The 18,253-nt window shown below is 43.5% G+C and overlaps 2 protein-coding genes across 2 annotated transcripts in view; both read left to right on the top strand.

Moving 5' to 3' along the window:
• The window catches only part of cep162 (centrosomal protein 162), a 34,009-nt gene extending 29,406 nt beyond the window's left edge, over nucleotides 1-4,603 (top strand). The window contains exons 23-29 of the mRNA XM_079275320.1: nucleotides 487-693; nucleotides 816-1,107; nucleotides 1,865-1,985; nucleotides 2,071-2,212; nucleotides 2,284-2,382; nucleotides 3,085-3,219; nucleotides 4,049-4,603. Coding sequence (XP_079131446.1) covers nucleotides 487-693; nucleotides 816-1,107; nucleotides 1,865-1,985; nucleotides 2,071-2,212; nucleotides 2,284-2,382; nucleotides 3,085-3,219; nucleotides 4,049-4,225 — 1,173 coding nt within the window. The 3' untranslated portion in view covers nucleotides 4,226-4,603. The remainder of the gene's footprint in view (nucleotides 1-486; nucleotides 694-815; nucleotides 1,108-1,864; nucleotides 1,986-2,070; nucleotides 2,213-2,283; nucleotides 2,383-3,084; nucleotides 3,220-4,048) is intronic.
• A 1,891-nt stretch (nucleotides 4,604-6,494) lies between these two features.
• Nucleotides 6,495-18,085, top strand: LOC306781812 (lysosomal-associated transmembrane protein 4B-like). The gene is made up of 7 exons (XM_079274840.1): nucleotides 6,495-6,737; nucleotides 7,538-7,649; nucleotides 9,972-10,045; nucleotides 10,330-10,452; nucleotides 10,587-10,685; nucleotides 13,149-13,235; nucleotides 16,892-18,085. The coding sequence occupies exons 1-7, from the start codon at nucleotides 6,642-6,644 to the stop codon at nucleotides 16,970-16,972; spliced, it is 672 nt and encodes a 223-aa protein (XP_079130966.1). The 5' UTR covers nucleotides 6,495-6,641; the 3' UTR covers nucleotides 16,973-18,085.
• Nucleotides 18,086-18,253: the final 168 nt, after the last annotated feature.

The raw sequence follows: 18,253 nt of genomic DNA, 5'->3' as shown, positions 1-18,253 counted from the left end.
AGTTAGCTTTAGCTGGACCACCTATTACATTACATCTGTAACGCTTCTCCCTGCACATAACAATGTTTGTCTGCATGGTCCCTTAAATATACTACTGCCACCTAAATCAATGCCAGCTTGTTTGTTTGTTTTCATGCCTGAGGAATAAAAAAGGAAAAGTGGTGGATCCTATCAGATGCTCAAATGCAAAAAACTGGCAAATCTACACTATTCTGAATTAAACGTTACATATTACCTCAGAAAATATATAAATGTGTCTCGTATACAAATGTATCTAATCAATAAAAATGTCTTTGGTTTTAACAGTCAAGTGCTGAAGTTGATCACCAGGATTTTCTTAAGTAGTGAGAGGAGACAGGATGACAGGATTGTGTTTGTTATCAGATTGATGTACACCAAGGACAAACACATTGTCATACACTGCAACACAACGCCATGCAAAACAAAGTGCTTTATGAAAGCATTCACATTGTGCGCACCGTTTAGCTCCGCTACGAGCAGCAGATCTCCGAGCTGGAGCAGCAGCTGGAACAGAAGCAGCAGCTGGAGCCCGGGATGGCTCGGGCTGGAACACTGGAGGAAGAGCTGCAGCGTGTGGAGGAAAGCCATCAGGAGAGAGAGAAATCTCTGCAGGACCAGATCCAGTGTCTCCAGCAGCAGCTCAAACACACGGTTGGCACAGGAGCATCCCAGGTCATTACCACGCAAAAACACCTTCCTCAGCTTTCACTGATTCAACACAACTCACAGAAATGGGAGATTCTTTGCCGACTGTGTAAGATATTGGTTTTAATGTGATGATTATGAAAACCTAGGGGCTTCCACAGGCCCAACCCAGTCCAGGCCGACACCAGCGCCAAGCCGAGGCAGCGTTTGGCGCCCGGATAGAGCGTCTGAACCAAGACCTGGCCTCAAAGACGCGGACCATTCAGGACCTCTGCCGCACGGTGGAGAGACTGCAGAAGGAGAGGAGGAACATGATGTCTGTCCCCAACCCACGAGCAGAAACGAAGAGACAGCCAGCCTCAGCCAAAACTACTGCAGGAGGAGAAGAAATGTTTCCAGCTGCTCACTGTGAGAAGACCTACCAGCCCACTGTCTTCACAGGTATGGATGTGGACGTTTGGCAGCAGGGTGTCCATTCATGTCTGATAACGGACACCTACAGAGTAGTTCCAGTTGAACTGTCCGTTCACGGTTCTGAATTAATGCGCTGGCTAAATTAAGTACAAAAACTATAGTTGAATGTCATGAGTGTCGTCCTTCAGTGCCTCATCCTCTGAACACCACAGGGAGGAGGCTGGAACACACAAGCTACAAAAAGAGTACCCGTCTCTCTGAACCTAAGGATATATGGAGCAATAGTGAGCTAGTCTTGTTGTTGAACTGTCAAATTATATTTACTGTTTGTTTGTCAGCAGTACTGTGTTGTTGACTTTGAATCGTATTAGCATAATGTTATCTTGTATCTGAGGTGCGTCCTATTTACTGGAGTAGTGAACAACGTTTCCATCCCATAAGTACCTGAGGGGATGCTAATGGTTGTTCCAGGTATTAGCAAACCCTCAGGTGCTACCAGGGAGTTGCGATTTTAGTTGCAGAACACATGGGAATATGAATAAATGGTGATCAATTTACTTAAAGGATAGATTCACTTTCTTGGGGTCCATCTACTCACAAAGATAGGATGTTAAATGCATATGACCGTTACTACCGTTATCACAGTCATCACTTCTGACGCGATGTAAAGTTAGATGTCTGGTGCTGCATGAGTTTAATGCTACGCCTGAGGGAGCCTCAGGTACGCTCACAGTCAGCTGAGCATTTGAACACTCATCTTATTTTGGTTGCACGTCTTTGACAGGCAGTCACATCTCGGAGGTTCTGCAGGAGAACGAGGCTCTGACGCGGCTGCAGCTGCACAGTGAGCAGGAGAGGGAGGCGTTCAGGTCGGACGCTGAACGAGCCAAGGAGAAGCTGTGCAGGTGCGTATCAGTACAAGCACATCAGCTGAGGTTTCCTGCAGAGCGCGGCTGCGATCAGACTGCTGACGTGAATGTGATCTGTTAGGCTGAAGGGCCACTCTGCAGAGCAGCTGTCCTCCATGAGGGCAGAGCACCTCAGGGTGCTGGACCAGCTGCGTGCCACCCATGCCCTGGAACACTCGTCCTCTAAGGTCGCCGAGCTGGCCAATAAGCTCAACACTCAGGAGGTACGGGCTCACTCACTGGTCACAACATCGTGAAATGACGCTGTCGCTTTAACCGTCACGTTTACCTGCAGATAACGGTGAAACATTTGCAAGAGCAGCTGAAAGAGCTGCAGGGAGCTAAAGATGCTCTGGCAATATCCAGGACCCGAGAGGACGCTCTGCAGAAGCAGGTGATGCTAGAAACAGTTCATCTGTTATTCATTTATTAGAATATAATGTTGGGACTATTTCGCTTGTTGTTTATCTTCTGGATTATTTTGTATTTGAGATTTCTTTTCATTATTTAGATTTCCCACCTTGACTCCAGTGGTGACCAAACCATGCAGTAGCTCTTAAATGCAGAAATACATCATTTAAATATATGAAGGCACCGGATACACATCGGAATGCTCTCACGAGATGAAAACACTGTATGCAACATGCTTCACTGGAAGTAGATGAAGGCAAAGAAACATGAAATGTGAGGGAATGTGGATCTTACCAGCATCTTTTTAGCAGCTGTAACATTAGCTGGTAATATTATTTTCATCCAGGTTGGGAGATCTAAAGAAGAATCGCTATTGAGAATCAATAGTTTAGGACCATGAGTCATTTAGGGCTTCCAAAATGCAGAGATGAGTGAGTGAGCTGCAATGCACAGATGTGCTCGGCGTCCCTATTGAATGGCGAAATGGCACAAAACATGCTCTGGATTGGACTTTTTTCCAACAGCATATCTTTTGAGAGTAGCAGAGAGCTCCCTTCCATTGATATGTAAATATATATTTCAAAATGTTTCCCTACTTGATTATCACATTTCATTAGAACCAAGATAAGAAGTGAACTCTTCTGTTTCTCATCATGTTAACATCAAGTCTCTGTCTTGTGTGTAGCTGACCAGACTTCTGAAGGAGCTGAAGGAAGCTAAAGAAGCTCAGAGCCCAGAGGTGAAGCTCCTGTGTGGCCTGGAGAGGAAGATCCTCAACATGGAGCTCAGACACCAACACAGAGAGAGAGAGCTGCAGCAGGTACACGTGATGGCACAGTGATGATGTAGAACTCTGGAATGACTTTTAATGTGGCGAGCTGCTTACTCATAAGGCTCTCACGTGCCTCTTGGTGAACTCCAAATGTGTTTTTCTTTCTATTTAATCATGAGACTTCTGAAGGGCATTGATGTCACCAGATCTTATTGAGGGGCTTGATAGCAAAGGGGGTGAATGCATATGCACCACTTTCCACTTTTTTATTTTCATTTCACCGATGTTGACTAATTTGTGTAGGTCCATTACATAAAATCCAAATATCCATCCGTTTCTTTATTCAGGGTTGTAATGAAACAAAATAGGAAAAACAGCAAATGAGGTGAAGACTTTTGTAGGGCGCTGTATACACGTACGTCAGTATCATTCAATGAACAGAAGGGTTTCGACAGAACAGAGCAGAAAGAGAGTTCACAAGACCGGCTCTAGACCATCTGAGCCGGCGCTGGGTGAATCCTTCAGGACAGGTTGCTCCATACCATCAATCGTCAGCAGCATGTCGTACTGCCCCGCCTCTGTCCTCCGTTATTAATTACAAACCAGCTGTTGCACCAACCCGAAAATAGCTAGAGTTGGAATTATTATATTCATGAGCTCTGTTCAAAATGAGAAGCTCAGTGGAGACTAAAGTTCCTGTGCTGAGAAAGGCCCAACAAGTATGTTTGATGCATCATCGGTGATGTAGATGACATACATAGAGACAGTATCATGAGGTGGCTCATGATTTTCACCCCCACTAGCCAACATGTTTGAAGACTCTGGAGGATATAGTGAACAAAGTTACTCCTCCCCCCCCCCCCCCCCCCCTCCGCAGGTGATCGGGGGCTCGCTGCAGACGTTAGAGGCCGGTCAGCAGTCAGAGGTGGAGAGCTGGAAGCGTCTGGCTCAGGACAAGAGCAGAGAGTTGGAGGCTTTCCGTCTGGAGCTAGACTCCATCCTGGACATCCTGAGACATCTCCAGAGACAGGGAGTGGTTCTCCCCCACTCCTGACCCCCCATCACAGCCCCCCTCACCCAGAGGAGTTAATGCACATGCAAGGTTTGACTGACATCTAGTTTGTGAAAGCTAATGGTAATAATGGTGTATTGAAGCCAAAGACGGACGACATAAGCAACAATCACTGTCTCAGTGTTAGAATGAGTTCACGTGAAGCTTCTATTGGCAGCCAGTGTAATATTAGTCAGTAGCCCCTCGAACAGAGATAGACCTGAGCCCTGGTCCACATCAGCAGTTGCTACTTATTATTAAAACATACAAATAGAAATAAAGCTTCAATGTACTCCGAGAGGTTGTTGGGTGTCAGAAACAGAAACATTTAAAGCCATGAGTGTGTAAACAATAGAACACGCATACTGTACCCGTTTCTGATTTTTGTGTGTATTTTGTAGCTGTTATCTATTTTTTAATTTAAATTATTGTAACTTATTTATGATAAAGTGGAAATAAATGTTTGTTTTTTCAAGTCTAAGCTGTGATACTCCTGACACGGTCACCTTTTTAAGTAATCTAATCCTCTTCATCCTAATCTTAATGCACAGGATATATTTGACTCAGGTTTTGCATTCTTTTGGATGCTGAATGGTAGGGATGAGCGGGTCGACCCACAGCCCGCAGGGTTTGGGTGAACTTACGGTCAAATATCACGGGTTCAAAAAGTGACAGCGCAGCGTTCAGAGTGAGTTATTAGTAAGTTACAGAAACGTGTGTGTATATATACACGTTTCTGTAAGTTATTAATGGATTGGACCATCCAAAGCTTTTTTGTTTCCCTCCTTTCCATTTCCCAACACAGCTCTAAAGTGAGTTGTGTTGGGTGATCATGATTAAAATGAATCCAGTAGTTCAGTGACAGTTGTATCCTTCTCAATTCGAATTGCATTTCTCTCATTTCCACATTGAATGTTGCTATTGGGTTTGATTTAAATGCACCGTACATAATCTCAAAGCCTGATATTTAATATCTTACTTTTTAAGAGATGTGTTTACTGCTGATCTGTACGCACAATCATTAAATATTGCTATAATTAATCCACCGTATATTGCCTTCAAAGCAGTTCTATCTGCCCCTCATTCACTTTCAATTGAACACCTCATTGCATTCAGTAGTTTCTTACCTTTGTCCTTTCTCAATATGTATGAAGCATAGAAATGAGCTGCTGATCAGTGTGCTCTTTACGGTGAATCACTGCAACTACCGAGAGGAAGACCACTTGTTCCCTCCTAATGCTTCCATTGAGTCCAAACAGTGCCAGTGCATCCGTCATGCAGCATTACACATTACAGCTGTCCCCACAGTCTTTATACATCAGCAATCACACTGATCGGTACAATCAGTGGATCCACCACCCTGGATGTCATTTAAAAACAGGAAGTTTGATAGGAAAACATTTATTTATTTATTTATTTACTTGTGTTTTCTTATGCCATTATGATTGGGCCTGATATTGAAGATAATGAGTGGCCGTACGTGAGGTCACTGGCTTTATTTCCACACTTAGCTCATTGAATGACCCTTATGTGCAGGTGGTGATGCTTTGCCAGGTGAGGTGACTGGAGAAGGCATAGCATGTGACAGTCACCACGGTTACGCCTCTGCTCTGATGCATCAGATAGCTTTTTTTTGTCTGCGTACAGTATGCTGTATATGTCATTATGGAATAAACCATGAATAAAGTTGTGTTCACTGCAGCCATTTTACTCACAAAAACGAATCATACTTGGTCATATATGCACAGTATTGGAAGATTTTTGAAAACTACTGTTCTGCAGTTCTTTAACACTCGGTGATGATAACAGATGATACAGATGATAAAAGCAGTTTCTTTTTGGCCTTGGGACCATATGATCTGACAAAACAAGCAACTTGAAGATGTCACCTGGATTCTAAGAAATGTTGATGGGTAATTTCTAACTATTTCTGGAGATGTAGACGAAACAATTAATCGATTAATTGGGAAATGATTGACAGATTAATTGATAATGAAAATCAGTCGTTGCAGTGATACAATATATTGGAGATAACATACACACATTGTTCAATATCTGATTTAAAGTAGCTTTTAATGGAATGTATAGCATTGCTTTTACATCATAAATGAGAGAATAGAATGTGGTGATGCCTAAACATTTTCACGTTAACTAAACTATGTCGACACATTTTTCATCGGGGTTTTATTTTGAAAGCGGAAGTCGCATTTTCCCCTCCCGTTAACTTGACGCCGCTCCGTTCCGTTAAGCTGCTCGCGGTGATAAGTAACGGACAGGTCAGAGACGGTCAGACCCCGTTCGTCGTTAACGAGGACCGACGCTCAGCGGACGTTAACAGGACAGCGCGCGCTCTTTCCGTCCTTAAACGCCGACGTCGTCGCTACATGCTCGCGCGGTTGTGAGCAGACAAGCGGACAAGATGATGCTTTCCCCGTGGGACCGCTGGTTCGCCACAAGCTGCTGTCTGTGCTGCCATGTCCGCACAGGAACCATCATCCTGGGGGTCTGGTACATGGTAAGCGCCGCCTGTCCTCATGTCCTCATGTCACTCACTGCTGCTACGGAGACATGCAGAACCCCTGAGGGGAGACGACTTCATCACAAAGCGTTCACAATGTGTGCAGCACTATTATTATGCGGGCTTCTCCCAATATAAAGCACACATTTGTACTCACAGAAAAGGTTTGAATTATTATTCTTTTTGAACAAATCTTGAATCTGCATAATTCTGGTATACTAAGTGACGGAGGCCTATAAAGGAGGGTTCTGTATATATAAACTATTACTCACTTCATTTCAGGTGGGTTTATCCTTCTCTACATCATTTATCTTACGGTTATACTTACGATTGGGAACCTTTAGAAATAACTCATAATGTGGTATTTCCTCTCTTGATTGCATCCCTTTGTTAAACTGAATGTTCAAATGAGAGGGTTAGCTGAACCAAACACCACATGTGGAGATATCCTGCCTCGCTCCTATGAATAAATCAGCATTTGGCCTCTTCAGGTAGCAGCTTTCGTGTCAGGCCTATTGACTGCCGAGAATTTTCCATTGCACTCACCTGATCAATGGGGATGTATGAGTCATCTGCATAATGAGCTGCGCCACCCAGACCGATACAAAGGCGTATGAATGTGGCTGGACTCAGAGCTGTTGCTGCAGACGTGTCGTTTAGCACACCTCTCGGAGAAGGTCTTGGTATCATTATTCGGGTTTTCTAGATTCTCTGTGTTGTGAAATATTTACGTGTCAGAATATGTGCGTGTCTGTCCATGTTGCCTTTAATCTACCCGCATGTCCTCTGTCCCTAAGCTCATCAATGGCGTGGTGTTGCTCATCCTGCTCACAGCGCTCAGCGATCCTGAGCAGTACCACCTGACCAGCGCTGAGCTGGCTAATGACCTGGATGTCATGGATGACGCCAGTAAGTAGCCCAGAGGGCCAGTAAATGTACTCTGTATCTCACAATACCACTATCGGCTGGGTACTTGTTGTTTTTAGCATTCTAACATCTTAACAGTTTCTGTTTCATATAATTACATTTGCTCAGGTCAGCGTCTTATTTGCATTCTGTAAGAAACCTGTGTGGTGTTTGTGTTCTACCTGAAACTAAATCTCCTACACCTGACCGTGACCGATGACTTGATCTCCACGTCAGTCAGCACTCCTTTTTAATCCAAATGCCCAAAGCCACAGACATGTCCAATGTCCATCTGTGCAGAGCATTTGAACAGCTATGCTTAACGGACCAGGTGCCCACTGGAAGTGTTCCAGTCTGACTGGAGGTGGGCCGCAGCACACGCTGCTGTTAGCCTCTGATTGGGAACGACTGTGCTGTCCCAGTTCTGAGGGATTAGAGTGTCCGCCTGTCCGTAGGGACAAGATCACTATGATACTGCTCAGATATGTTAGGGTTGTTGAATATTCAGATTTGACAGACAACAAGCTGTAGCGACAGTTGTTTGTTGTTTTATGTTTCTCTGAATGTTTGTCACTCCATACGGGTTGGAAACATGCCACTAATCCCGCTGAATAATAAATCGCATAGTCAACACATATTTTGGATGTTTTATTTTTAGCCATAATAACTCTGCGTGTGTTTGATGCCGTGCTTTTCTTGAGTCCCCAGTCATTCTTTTTGGGACATTGGCTCAAACACATTCAGCATCAAAGCCAACACAGCAGCCAGTTAGAGCATCACATTCAGAATAGGACATAGAGCTGTGAGACAGACAAGAGAGATAAGCCCAGCAGCCAATGAACAGGACGACTCTGCTGTTCCTGTGTTATCATATTCCTCTGCTATGTTGTTGTTGATGTTGAACACTGAAGGGACAAAATGTAGGATTTCTCACTTCCATGGCACACTCATTTTTTTGCGCATATGTGACTCAGATGTTTGTTTGTTTTTTCATAACCGTGTGAACAGCTCAAATCATTATGGAATCTGATCTTCTCAATTCAGACAAGTGGTCCTTAACCCTCTGGACCCCAAGTCTGTGGCCTTGGTTCTCACATTAGGATAGAAGTCCTGCACCTCTATGGAAACACAGCCATGGCTAGAAGTAGAGAGAACTAGAGATACAAATGTCTTTTGTGCAGTATAACACAGTTACATTGCCATAAAGCATACAAAAGAAAACACAAGTTGTATTCCTTTGATCATTTATTTACAAAAATTGTCAAACAATCTATGTATACAACTTGTTTTCAAATTGCTGCAAGTGTTACCAATGTTGGAACAAATGGAGGCTCTACGTGCGTCATACGTTGAACTATTTACATTTTTACAACCTCTACTTGCAGCCTCTCCTCAATGCACTGTGTTCAGAAGTCTGCAGTTCAGTCCAAGTTTCACGGAATTTTTGTCAAGTGACTGCTGGTCTCAGTCAAATCAATCATGGCTTCCTAGTTGCGCTGAGGAGCTCAGAATTTAATGTTTTTTTACAATATTTGGTTACTTTAAACGGTTTATTCGGTGGCGAGACTTTAAATGAGACATGTAGAATCAAATATTTTTGATGAAATGTCCCAGTTTTGAGCTTAGTTTCGTTTGCTTTTTCTGACGGAAGCGTTCGTCACACGTGATGTGTTCAGTGAAATGGAAGCCAGTGGAGCATCGAGCAGCTGAAGAGACTGTCAGCAGTGGGAGGAGACCAAACACAGAGCCAAAAGGAGAGTGAATATTGGACTCATCCATAGCAACTTGACGTGACTGTCAGTGGCAAAAAAAAAAGAAAATCTCATTCAATCTCAGCTTTTTGACCGACTGTTGAAGCTGGCCACAGTTTATTCTGTTGATGGCGTTTTAGATTATTGGTTTGGAATATTCCAGATGTCTGCCCTGTTGACACGCAGCTAAATTCAAACTCTGAGAAAGAAATGGTGAGAAAGAAATACTGCCTCTTTGTACACTTTTATGAGCTAGTGCGAGTCCATGACATTCTACCGGGTCACAGGACGGAGAAATGGACTGCGTTCTGGCTTTGTTGCCCGGCGCTCTCCTTATGCAACACGATGATTACTTCTGTTATTTTGATATGAGGTCAGGCTGACATGGCGCCTAGAGCTTAATGCCTTGTCTGGTTGACAGATGCAGCTCGCCATTTATCTCCTGCACAGAATTCGTTTTCAGCTGAACACGACGTTGTCAACATTTTCACAAATTAGATTTTGAAATCCGAATGGCGTGGCTGAGCTAGCGTGACCTCACGCTGACGTGTAACCGCTGCTCTCTCTGCCTCAGACATGTGCATCGCCTCCGCCATCTCTCTGCTGATGATACTGATCTGTGGGATGGCAACATATGGTGCATACAAGGTAAACTCATGATTCCTAAGATTATACTCCATTTCCATAACATAAACCGTTTTAAACAATACATTAATGCTGCCAGGCTACTGCTCTAAACACTTCTACTACATCTATGTTTTAAGTCTTTGAAAATAGAACGAATCCAGATTCCATCCCTACCCTTCTGTATTATTTGTGAACAAACTTCACGCTGTGATTTATGTCCACAGAGCTCAGCTTGTTCCTCTGCTGCTCTCGGATAAACACATCACCATAACTATACCGAAACAAAAGACATATCTCTGTTTCAGCTGCGCGCCGCTTGGATCGTCCCGTTCTTCTGCTACCAAATATTTGACTTTGCGCTCAACGCCCTGGTGGCTGTCAGCATCGTGGTTTACCCGAACACCGTACAGGATTACCTGCAGCAGCTGGTGAGGAACCTCAAGTGTTGAGGACAGAAATAGTTGGACATACAGCTGCTGATGCCGCTACTGTCCAGCGACTGGTGCTCCTTTAACCTCAAATGAACCGTCTGCTGCTTGTGTTTTTCCGGACTGCCGTGCAGCCTGATAACTTCCCCTACAAAGAGGAGATCGCTGCTCTCAGTAACGTGTGCTTGGTCCTCATCGTGCTGCTCTTCATCGGCTCTATTCTCAGCTTCAAGGTAAAGTGTTCATACCTTCCTTTACACGTCGTCTTCATGCAATTAGCAGCACTTATTCCCTGCCAGAAAAGATGTATGATGCAACATGTTACACATGCACCTGGTTATTTGATGTAACTTTTTGTACAGGTGAGGCTTTACATAGGCCCCATGTATTCTTTACAAGGTTTTTCTCTTTTACTTTTTGGAAAGAGTCGTGCATCTCTCAGCAGAGGCTGTCCAGTAGGCCTTGTTCAGTCGATTTTTTTAAATGTTTAAATATTTTATAATAGTAAAAAGAAAAGCACGAATGGAGATGACAAGTGTCCCCGGCAGCCATGAGAGTGTGACAGCGAGAGAAACTGAAGCAGCTAAATGTCATTATTTCCTACTGTGACGTGTTGAAATGTGAAATACGCTGAAAGTAGAATGGGACCTACTGATCCGTACTTTGTCGCTGTTGGGTTTCCCACTTCTGGGGAAGGATTTAATATCGAAGCGACAGACGACTAGTCAGCCTCTTGTACCTCTTCAGCCTGCATGGCTCCAGGGATGTCAGCTGATCCGCCTCTCGGTTGAGGCTGAAATATCTCAACAGCTGCTGGATGGATTGCCATGACATTTGGTACAGATACTCATGGTACCCGTCGGATGAACCATAATGACTTTGTCGGTCCACTGACTTTTCGGCCAACGGCAAGTACATGTTTTCACTTATCGGGTTTGCACAAAGCTTTGTACAGACATTCATGGTTCCCACATGATGAATCCTACTCACCCTGACTTTTCCTCCAGCACCACTATGAGGGTGAAATTTAAGTGAAGTATCTTATTAGCATTGGATTCATTAGCATGAATACCATTAATACCATTTATTGTGAGGACGACATGAATGTAATAACAACAGTGATCCCCTGACTTTGCATCTAGCGCCATCATTTTTTAGGATGACATCGCTATAAGGTCCCAATGTTATGTTTGTATATGCATTCATGTGCATATATAGTGAAGCATGTGTACGGGTATATGTGTTTATACGTCCATCTGACTGTATGCATGTACACATTATTGATCTGCTCTGCGATGCTTTGTGTTAACACTTACCTTATTGCTTTTATTGTCTTGTGAAGCACTTTGTAATACCTGGTTTAAAAAGTGCTATATGATTAAATGTTTTATAATAAATGTATATTATTATCATTATCATCAGGTAGAATTTCTCAATTCGTCCAATACGTGATTTATGACCAAATACCTGCAAAACTACTTCCCGTCAGCCTGACACGCTAAACTAAGATGGTGAGCACAGTAAACATTAAACATTAGCATGTTTAATACTGCTACTGCATACTGACATGGCTGTATACTGTGTCTTGTGAATATGGGGTTTGTGTTGTGTAGCTACAGACGATCCAGCAGAGCCCTCAGGTATGTTGTTGTGGTTATGATGCAGCTCTGCTGACAACCAAAAACATTTGTATCAAGTCTGAGATCAGAAGACAAACGGCTTATTTTAATAGCAGCAGTTATGGTTTGGAATGTGATCGATGAGTCATTTTAGATTGTATACGTCGCTCCTCCACCTTAGTGACCCCCAGACTCTGTTCTGGCCGATGGAATAACTTGCTTTGCACAATCAGCAGCATTATGACACTGTTTGCTCAGCGGAGTGGGAGCAAACTTAATTAAATGATCTCTATGCAAATGGTTCTCCTCAGATTCCCGCGGAGGCTGTTCAAACCTCTGTGAGCATTGAAGCGGCTTCTGAATTGGGTTACTACAGGAGTTAGAGAGCTCTGTCTGCCTTTGGTTTGTGCCAGCGGATGGATTCAGCAGATGGTGTTGTGATTGGCTGGGAAGTTCCAGTAGCATTCCTGGATGACGGAGAACAACAGGAACTTGTTTTTGCTCCTCTGAAGTGATGTACTGAGCCTTCAGATAGAGTCTGAATTCAGAAAGTGGGTGAATAGATTGTTTTCTGTATTTTCTGAGAGTCATTGAGAGGTTCTCTGAATAACCTACTTGTATTACAGCCTCTGTAATGTGCATGTTATCGTGGGGCCATCTGTGTGTGTTCCTGTGCAGAATATATGGGACAGGAACGTTACACTGACACCCCAGCTTCTCTGGGGATGAGCGATGAGAGGAAAATGGAAAAACTGGTTTCCTGGAACTAAAAACTATAGCATGCTCACAGTCGAAGACACAAAATGTTATGGCAATCCAGTCAATAGTTGTTGAGATGTTTGAGTCTTGACCAAAGTGGAGGTCAGACCAACACAGCCATCCATAGAGCCGTGGTGCTAGCAACCATTTGTGTGTTGTCAGGAGAAGCTAAATATGTTTACTTAGACACATTAAGCAAAGGCTTCATCACGTACCATGACCCTAAGTAGTGTTTTAGATTTTTGCTAAATAAGGTGTTGCCATAATGCAGTTGAAGCTTCTAATCTGCGATGGTGTTCTCTCTCTGTGTGATTTCAGGCCTACCTGTTGGCGTGTGTGTGGAACTGCTACAGATACGTGAGCGGCCGCGGCGCTTCAGAAATCCTGCTCTATGTCACGACCACGGTAGGTCACCTCTGCTGCTTCATACCATCAGACCCATATCACCATGATGACTTCATAGTTTAAAATCAAGGTTCAAAAGATAAGAGTGCTGATGATACATCCAGTAGTGTTGTCATTGTCAACAGGTCCTGTGAAAAGAACAAAACCAACAGTGTGTGCCCCGAACTCCTTTTACTGACAGAACCATGGCTGAGTCAATTCCTAAAACTGCTGAGCACTGTCGTTTTTTGCAACTTAAATCAAACAGGAAGAAAGTCTGAGACTGTTTTCAGCAGCGGATTCATTTATTAATTCATTTCTATCACCTTTTCCCCTGCCAGACCACCTGTGTGAGTGTTCATAATGTTTTCTAATGAGGCGTTGTGTTCTATGGACAGATAACAAGTCATTCCTCGTACGCAGTGTACAGCTGAACAAATACTTTAGTCAGCGTTAACTGTAAGAAATATTACCTCAATGCATTCAAATGTCTGGCTATCAAACCAAATGATTCACAAGTCACCACACGTTGATCAAATGTAGAAGTGAAAAGTACATCCACTGTGTGCATGTGTGCAATATGTTACATATGTTACCCTCCGGCCAGGCCAGTCTGTCAACTGTAAAGTCATCATGTCGGGGGAGGCAGGAAGTATAAAGATGGGCTGATGGGCTGTAGTAGCAGCCTGTTTCTCACGGGCTAGCGTGGATGATTGGACAGACTTGGACTGGCGGATCGGGCTCCCAGCTGGCAAAGCCATTATAACGTGGCGGAGGCACAGTGGTAGTACAGGAAGTGAGCTCTGGGTCGGTGTCCTGTTGCTCAGGCCTGACCGCTGTGACCCCGCTGCCCACACACTTAGTATATCTACTTCTACTTTGACAGAAAGGAGAAGAACAAAAAGTAAGGTGTTGAAACACTAATGACCTGTTTTGACTATCGGGAGAAGTGTGTCGATATCTGGCCTGCTCTGAGTGCAACATTCCACCCGCCACACTCGACACCCTTAAACACCGTGTGGCTTTATGTGATGTTTAGGATTTAAAGAACCAGAACAAAACAGCAGCCTCTTTATTTCCGAACACCCGACTCACCTCAGCAGGTATATGGTTTTTCAATTAGAGCCTAACATATTCAATTAGAGCTCCCCACAGACAACAGGCAGGTTCGTGGCAGCTAGTATGGCTATACATCAGTAAAGCAGCGGTCAGGTCAAAGGTCCACTAATGGGTTCCGTATGAGCCAAATTCCTTCACACATACAGAACTCACACCCACACAGTCAGGTGCTTTATTTTGCAATGAAGGAACAACAAACGCCTCATGGAACAAAATGAGAAGAATTTCTGTTTGTGAGGTTGGTATGGAGGACTATCACCCAACCGTTAGCTAACCGTTAGCTTAGTCCCGCTCCCTCAAATCACTGTTAGTCAATGTTTCCGTTCTCGCACAGCACACAAGCAGTTCACAGTGATAAATGGTGCAGATTTAATAATTAGTCATCTTTGAAACATGGGTTCTTTTATTTCACTCAGGGTTTTCAATTCTAACCAATGAGATGACGACTGACGCTAGCAGATTTCATCAGCTGTAGCTTGCTAATGCAACTAATGCTAATGCCAAAACTCCATGAGTTGGATGACTGGAAACTGTCTCTAGCTTAATTTCTTTATGTTTTCACCTGATTTGTTTTAAAATACAAAGCTTGTGAAACGGTCTTAAATAAGCTCTTGATGTGTATCGATACATGATGTGGTGCTAGAGGAGTGATGCTAAAGCTACATATCCCAGGTAAAGAGCTATAATTAGGTAAAAAGTTGTTTGCTTGATTTACTGGCCACTAGTTCAGGGCATTGATCCGTAGGAGAGGCTTTTAGAGGTTATTGATGACTGAATGCCCACATCATCCTTTAAGAGTTAGGATGGTTCACCTTCTCTGAGGAAAGAGTCTGTCTGTATGGACTGAAACCTCCAATGACACATTGTTTAAGACATGGCAGACACAGGACAGACACATAGTCTTTTTGTATTGAGAGAGCCTACACTTCTGTTAGCCATGGTGTCAACAGCAAAACTAGAATGTTGAGTCACACCTCAGACGTTCTGCCTCCACAGTCTCAACGTTGCTTCTTCTACCTGAGAAAGAGACGAGCAGAAAGCTTCTTGTCATTGCTCATAAGGCTGCTACGGGCAATTTTAGTTGTTCATTGTCTGTTTGTTGCATTATTGACTTACCTGCTGATTATTTTCTCAATGAATCGATACATCTTTTGGTGTATGAAAAGCCATCATAGCCCGTATTTAACAGTCCAAAACCCAAAGATTGTCAGTTTACTGTCAGACAACTTAGAAAGCTGTGACCAGTACGTTTGGCTATTTTCTTTTACTTACGACACAACTAAACTATTAATCCATTATCAAAAAAATGTTTTACAATAGATCTTATTTGGATCAATTGATCAATGTGTTGACAAATGGTTCCAGCTCTAGTCGATCAACAGTAGTCTGCTCATCCACGAAGGAACCAAATATCAAGCTGCTGTGTACCTCCCCGAGGTTATTGACATTTGCTTTGGCCCCTCCCCACTATGATCTCAATCTTACCATGTTAATGGAACAATCATTTTCACATAGAGCAAACAGCACATTACAATTTGATGGACAATTTCCAAAACAGAAGAGCACACTAATGCTTCATCCACTAGTTGAACACACACACAGTCGTCTGTTCCGTTATGACGTAGAATAAATAAATGTCTCTTTAGAAAGATGATCTTTCACTGTTTCTCAAACCTGACAGAGTTCTATTGTGAAGTGGAGAATAAATCTCCTTTACCGAGGCATGATTGTTGTCCTCTGCATATGGCAAATGCACCTTTTATGATCGACAACGTTTATAAAGGCTTTTTTATAAATGTAACTAATATATGTAATATATACAATGCAAATAAGATACAAAGAAACAAAGACCTGCTATCTCAACAGTAAGACAACCCTACCTTCGGTAAAAGAGAAAATATATAATAATCTTTGTGACACCATCCTAGCATGCAAGGTTGTTGTTGTACTTCATTAAAAAGCTTGTTTTCCATTTTATTCTATTCATTTCATGTAATGTAGTCTGTTGTTTTCATGGTGAAGTGCTTCCTGTCCACCAGTTTAATTCTCTCTGTGTTAAACGTGCCATACGATGATAGATGCCTTGTCTTACATACTGGATTGTACGTTGTAGATGTTATATCATGGAATTTGGTTTAAATCCTGTAGTTTAGCCTATTCAATGGGAAATCATCGCCATGTTTCTACAGTAGCCCAGAAGGGACAAACCAAACAGTGTCTCTAGATAGGGGACATTCACGTTGTTGCGTTGACCACCATCTTTCTCCTTCACACTTCACCCACGGGAGAAGTTTCAGTTGGTTGCAAACTGCAACCTCACCGCTAGATCCATCACACTGCCCCTTAAACCCAAAGGACCTTTTTACTGTTTCATTCTTGTGTGTGGTATTGCACCAAAGCTGGTGTCATATCATGTCACTTTAACAAAAAGCAATTGACAGAGTTATCAACATTTAGCACTGCTTAACACTATTCATTATGAATTGTACCTCCTCTCTTGCAAAGTTCACTCGTACTAATTAAATCATTTTCTCCTCCTCTTCGCCCCTCATCCCCAGGTGCTGCTGCCTCCGTATGATGACAGCGTCAGCGTCCCTCTCAAGCAAGCTCCTCCCCCCTACACCACCGCCACAGCATGAAAACATTCCCAGCATCCTGCTGACTGGACCCTGCTGTCAATATAACCCCCCCCCCCCCCCCCAGCAAGATGTATGCACCACACTGCCTCTCCAGTGTACACAGACGACACAGACATTCCAGTACACCCATGCATGCACCGACGCATATAAAATCATCGTCTGCACATGCACACACCTGCCACCGCCGTGACCTCTCATCCCTCCCCGTTATTTTATTGGCGAGCTCGTATTCTCTTCCATGCGTCCGCTCTGTTTCTGTTTCCAGACGTGATGTGCATTTCACTGCATTTGAACCTGGGTGCATAAAGTGTTAGATTCTATGTATTTGTATTGATCCTGGTCACGCTGCGTGTACCCGTAATAGTATTTTGTGTCCTATCTTTGATTGTCATATCTAACTTATGCCCAAATGATGGTATTGATGAGTGTACAGTGGTCGCGTGTTCCCCTCTCGTCTCTGCTCGTGATCAGGGTCGGATTGCCTTTATTCATAACTCTCTCTGATGGGGGCCCTTCATGGGGGTGACCCATGTGTGAAGTGTCACCTTGACTGGAAGTTGTCCCAAAGAAACGCATCTGCCTGTATTCTGACATGATCACCAAGCAACCTACTGTATATCGAACATATCACCTTTTACCGTTTTACTCAACTACAAAGCCATCAGTCTTGTGTTATCAGGGGGGTTGAGTTGTGCTGGTTGACCTTCATAACCTTTAAATGTAACCGTGTGTTTCTACTGATGGACGAGGAAAATGTATTCCCGGCTATTTATCTCTGTCAAAAGCACAGAAGCAGCGCTGATCTGGAATCAGTTTGCTCTATAAAGTTGCTATGAATGAGTCGCTCGAGGGAACCCGGGGCGGTGACTCTGGATCGGGGCCTCTCTCTGTCCAGGAGCTCAGTAAATACGGGCCCTGCTTGTGTTTTTTCAATTAAAACCAACGGGAGCTTCTGTTCTGTGTAAACACAAAGTCTGCTCCACCAGATGCAGCTATTGGCCGGCTGCTCCCTGGTCAGAAACATGTTGTGCAAGGACACACAAGTCAAACCAGAGGGCTGCTGCTGTATGAAAAATACAAGATGTGACATTTATTTGTGTATTAAAAGTCTAATTTCACCAACAGATGGTTGTTTCATTTTGAATGTACAAGGTATGAGGTTGTGCGTGAACTCAAGGTTTTGTGAGAAGAAGTGTTTGTGTTGCCTAACGGGCAGATGTGCCCCTGGAAACTGTTGGTAAGAGGTGACTGTGTGCAGGGTAAATGTGCTCATTGTGTGGA

This window comes from Melanostigma gelatinosum, assembly GCF_949748355.1.
Source record: "Melanostigma gelatinosum genome assembly, chromosome: 9".
NCBI classification, from domain to species: domain Eukaryota; kingdom Metazoa; phylum Chordata; class Actinopteri; order Perciformes; family Zoarcidae; genus Melanostigma; species Melanostigma gelatinosum.
The sequence above is the reverse complement of the archived record's forward strand: the minus strand, read 5'-3'. Positions and strand labels throughout refer to the sequence as shown.

What these genes read in the sequence shown, in the direction of transcription:
- LOC306781812 (XM_079274840.1), top strand. Translation starts at nt 6,642, where the DNA reads ATGATGCTTTCCCCGTGGGACCGCTGGTTCGCCACAAGCTGCTGTCTG. An exon ending in GGATGTCATGGATGACGCCA is followed by an intron (nt 7,650 to 9,971) that starts GTAAGTAGCCCA and finishes TCTCTGCCTCAG; the next exon opens with ACATGTGCATCGCCTCCGCC. An exon ending in AGGATTACCTGCAGCAGCTG is followed by an intron (nt 10,453 to 10,586) that starts GTGAGGAACCTC and finishes ACTGCCGTGCAG; the next exon opens with CCTGATAACTTCCCCTACAA.